This window comes from Scomber scombrus, chromosome 24, assembly GCF_963691925.1.
Source record: "Scomber scombrus chromosome 24, fScoSco1.1, whole genome shotgun sequence".
NCBI classification, from domain to species: Eukaryota; Metazoa; Chordata; class Actinopteri; order Scombriformes; family Scombridae; genus Scomber; species Scomber scombrus.
The window spans coordinates 530,653-535,652 of NC_084993.1; the positions used below are offsets into that span (position 1 = coordinate 530,653).

Below are 5,000 nucleotides of genomic sequence, written 5' to 3' on the forward strand. Positions count from 1 at the left end.
GGAGTCAGACTACAGTTAGTTAGACTTAAGGAGGGTTACGGTTAGACGTAGACTTAGACTTTGGGGCTAAAGAGACGAGGATTCATTTAATTCGGGTTTAAGAAACGAGGAACTAAACTTCTTAAGATTGATCAGAACTAAACACACTGAGACCGGGACCAGGACTACAGGAAGCAGCGCTAAGCACAGCAGGTTTAAATAAAGCACCGGACCACACCAACACACACACACCAACACACACACACCAACACACACACACACACACCAACACACACACACACACACACTTTGTCTTTTATTATTCACACTGTTTTTTTTTTCTCCTTCGCAAACTCACACATTCTTTCTCAGCGTTCTTCTAACACATCTCCCTCTTTTTCACACTCACACACACACACACACCAATTAAGGTGGTGGAAAGCAGCTTAGAAAAGAAAGGGAATAGCGGAGGAGGAGGAGGAAGAGGAGGGAGAGCGAGCGAATGAAGGGTGGTGTGAGAGAGAGAGAGAGATAAAGGCAGGACAGACGGAGAGGTCGTTAACGAGGATTGCATCGCCGTGGCGACGAGGCTAATTGGCTTCCACTTCGTCTTCCTCCCCTGTCGCTTTTCTCCTCCTCTGTCCTCCTCCTCTTCTTCTTTCTCTTCTTCTTCTTTCTCTTCTTTCTCTTCTTCTTTTTCTTCTCTCTCTTTTTCTCTTTCTCTCTGGTGTCTGATGTAGTATTAATGGCTCTTCCTGGATACAAGGCCACCGGGCTCTGCACACACACACACACACACACACTCACACACACACACACACACACACTCTCACACACACACACACACACACACACACATTCACACACACACACACACTTCGTCGGGTTGTTTAAGATTCCAGCAGCAGCCGACTTTAAAGCAACATGTGGCCTTGTCCTGTGTGTGTGTGTGTGTGTGTGTGTGTGTGTGTGTTATGTTTCCTTTTGCCCTTGACACACACACACACACACACACACACACACACACACACACACACACACACACACACACACACACACATTGACAGACATTGTGAATCAATAACAGCTTCATTGATGTTGGGCTGCAGAATATACATAAAAGAAACGGTCTCCTCCTCCTCCTCCTCTCTTCCTCCTCCTCCTCCTCTCCTCCTCCTTCATCATCTTCTTCTTCTTTTTCTCCTTTCGTCCTTTGACATTTATAGAAGCCATATTTCTGACTCTGCTGTAATTGAATGTTTAATCCACGATGAAACACTAAACTCTCGCTCCGTCTTTTCTTTTCTTTTCTTTTCTAAAATCAAAATCTGGACGTGTGTGTTCATCCAGATCTGATTCTTCTATTAGTGGCAACACAACACCTGAATCTGAGTGATTCTCTCCTGAACACATCGTTGTGAGAAGGACACAAATTGAACCAAAGAAGCTGAAGAAGAGTTTAAATCAGAAACTATAGAACCATTATTATTACAGACTTTCAATTTCTGATATTTGGTACATTGTGTTGGTATAAAACAGGTTTTTTAGGCTCCACATCGGCTCTGCTCTCCAGTCTTTTGATTATTTTCATCTGCCAGCTGTTGTGTAGATTTATGGGTTTCAGGAGGACAATTCACAAAAACACTCGCGGCTCTTTTATCTTCTATGATTCTGGATTGTTAATAATATGAATTCTTCTTTCACTGTAATGTTGGCAGAAGAGAAAAAGGTTGAACCCGTGAACTCTTCTAACTAAATAAGAAGCTTCGTTCAGAGATCCCAAACAAGTTCAAACCTGGTTCTCACAACATATTAAAGCTAGAGATAAAACAGTGAAGCCTTCGGGGGTTTAACCCTCCTGTTGTCCTCGAGTCAAGGAAGGAAGGGAGGAAGAAGGAAGGAAAGGAGGGAGGGAGGGAGGAAGGAAGAAAGGAGGGAGGAAGAAGGAAGGAAAGACGGGAAGGAAGGAAGGAGGGAAGGTAGGACGGAGGAAAGAAGGAAGGTAGGAGGGAGGGAGGGAGGTAGGAAGGACAGATGGAAGGAAGGGAGGACAGAAGGAACAGTCAAAACAGACGGGGTCAATTTGACCCGGGAGGACGACAGGAAGGTTAATAGATTAAGTATTTAGTGAATGAACTTGATGAAGAGGAGCATCTAACTCTAACGCTCACAAACAAGCCTCCTAAAGTCCTGCAGCTGCACAGATTCACAGAGTTTAACCTCAGTTCCTGCTAAACATCCAGTCAGTCTCTCTGGTTCTGTATTGATTGACTCACCTAACCTCATTACTCATCGTTACCTTTTGATTCTAACACTTTGATGTTCCTCTGCTCCTCTCTTCCCTCCAGTCCCAGGAACTGGCTCCTCCTGTGCGACGTCCTGGGTCGCCTCCGGATGACTTCACGGTCTTTCCGCCGCCTCTTCCCTCAGCTCAACGTGCAGTCCATCCCGGAGGACGACTTCTACCGTCAGGCATCGCTGTCACAGCTGCTGACGGGTCCCGATGAGCAGGAGCTGTCCTCCTTCAGGCCGGATGCCAAGGACCCTCTGGAGCTGGTAGAAGCCACCCCCGAGATGGCCGGCATGCTCGGCTCGTCTCTGGAGTTCGTGGACAGTCGCTGGGACTCGCTGGAAACGTCACCGCCTCCGACTCCTCCACCGCCGGCCCCAAGACCGCCTGCAAGACCGCTGCAACGCATTCCACCATCTGTACCTCCTCTGCAACCAGGAGATGCTAAAGTGGACTGGCAGAACAGAGCAGCAGAGTCTGGACAAAGCCAAGCACTTAAACATGTGGGATATTCTCCTGCAGCTGCCACGATGGAAACCAAAATGGATGCAAGCATGTGGGAACCGCAGCAGCAGCAAGGAAGTAAGAACACCGGAGTTCCTGCTGCAGTGAAACCAAACATAACAATGAATGCTAGCGTGTGGGAGCCGCAGAAGCTCCAGAATAAGATCGTTAATTCTGCTAATCTGGACTCTAAGAGGGATTCAAGCATGTGGGAGCAACAACGGCACGGAGGTAAATCCACCGGGAACGCTCCCATCAAGTCCGACGTGGCCGTAGCTGCCGGCGTGTGGGAGCCGCAGCGACTACGAAGCAGGAACGCGACGATCCCAAACGCGGACCAGTCAGAACCGCAGCGACTACGACATAAAAACGCTGCTAATTCAACTGGTGCTAACATGTGGAGACGGCAGAGTCAGGCGGGAAAGAGCAGCGGTGCGGCGGCGTCAGATTCAGGTGTTGCGGTCGATGTTTGGGAGCCACAACGACTGCGGAGTAAGAACTCTGCAGCCGCCAGCGCCGCTAAGCCGGATGCTACAGCAGATGCTAACACGTGGGAGCGCCAAGCAGCGAAGAGAGCAAGCGGTAACAACATGGCGCCCAAAAGAGACGCATGTGACACCCAAAGCCACCAGGGAGGTAAGACCATAAAGATGGACGCCGCCTGGCAAAGGAACTTGGGGAACGTCAGAGTTCACATAAGGGATCTGGGGATGAAAGTCGGGGGAGGGGTCGTCCGGAGCGACGACGTGCAGCAAGACAACGGGAAGCTCGCTGGGAAAGGAGCTCGGGTCAAAACGAAGTCATGAAACCTGCAGAATCAGGAAAAGATTCAACAGTTTTAAATCAACACAAACTCAACGTGTAAATATTGTAAATAAACAAACATCATATCTGGACTGTTTAAAGGGACAGTTAACGTGTGTCACATGTCAACTGTAAATGCGCCTTTTTATTTTATTTTATTTTATTTATGAGCCCAATAATCCCGATTCTTTGATCTGTCCTTTGTAATTGCAGTTTGGTGTAAATATGATGCTCAGTGGTCGGTTGTTTGTTACCTTTATGTGTAATTTTTGTATTCAGCATCTTTGTTGGCTTCCTGTCACCAAACTATTTATTGTCCAATAAATATTGAAGAAGAACAAAAAAAAAGGGAATAATTGTTTGTCTGAATTTAAAGGTAAATTAGTCTCTCTACACCTTTAGCAGCACAAATGTTTAAAGCAGCAGAAAGCAGAGAGTCATCAGCGTAGAGGAAGACCTAGAGAAGAAGAAGATTGTTTTCACCCTCCTGTTGTCCTCAAGTCAAGGAAGGAAAGGAGGAAAGGAGGAAGAAGGAAGGAAAGGAGGGAGGGAGGAAGAAGGAAGGAAAGAGGGAGGGAGGAAGGAATAAAAGGAAGGAAGGAAAGGAAAGAAGGAAGGGAGGAAGGAAAGACGGAAGGAAGGACAGAAGGAACAGTCAAAACAGACGGGGTCAATTTGACCCGGGAGGACGAGTTGAGAAAGAGAGTTGTTGGTGTTTTTAGGCCCTCAGAGTCTAAAGTAAGGAGTTATATTAGAGAACATTTAGGAGAACTGAGTCATATTTTATATCCAGTAGTTGACGTTATGCAACATTTTGGATGCAAACCACCTTTAAAAACCAACGAATAAGAAGCAAGCTGCACCTGGAGGCTCTAAACTTCGTACGTTTGACTCCTTTTAAAGGTTTTTCCAGCGTTTCACTCCAGGCTCAGTACAGCGCTGATGTGTGTTTATATGCATGAACGTGTGTGTGTGTGTGTGTGTGTGTGAGAGTGTGTGTGTGTGTGTGTGTGTATGTGTGTGAGTGTGTGCGTGTGTGTGTGCGTGCGTGAGAGTGTGTGTGTGTGTCTTTAGTAGTTTAGGTGTGTAATTGGATGCTCATTTGCATTTTATTCAATCGGTGTGTGTGTGTGTGTGTGTGTGTATGTGTATGTGTATGCGTGTGTGTGTGTGTGTGTGTGTGTGTGTGTGAATGTTAAACAGCCTCTAATTAAAGGCGGCGCAGCGAAACGCAGCAACATTTCATTTCTGCCTGACGGGAAATTAAATCCCACTGATTGGACCGCCGGACGCTCTGAGTGTCAGCGAGGAGTAAAAATATCCCCCAAAAAACCTGAAAGGAGCCAAAAAAAAAAGATGTTCAGTGATTTAAATAAAAACCTGCTGGAAGAAGAACTGAGATTCATTTAGTGCATAAAAGAAC

At 46.6% G+C, this 5,000-nt stretch overlaps 1 protein-coding gene across 1 annotated transcript in view; it reads left to right on the forward strand.

Annotated features, from left to right (window-relative positions):
• LOC133976580 (BCL-6 corepressor-like) overlaps nucleotides 1–3,609 on the forward strand; it is a 39,051-nt gene extending 35,442 nt beyond the window's left edge. The window contains exon 13 of the mRNA XM_062414818.1: nucleotides 2,328–3,609. Coding sequence (XP_062270802.1) covers nucleotides 2,328–3,579 — 1,252 coding nt within the window. The 3' untranslated portion in view covers nucleotides 3,580–3,609. The remainder of the gene's footprint in view (nucleotides 1–2,327) is intronic.
• Nucleotides 3,610–5,000: the final 1,391 nt, after the last annotated feature.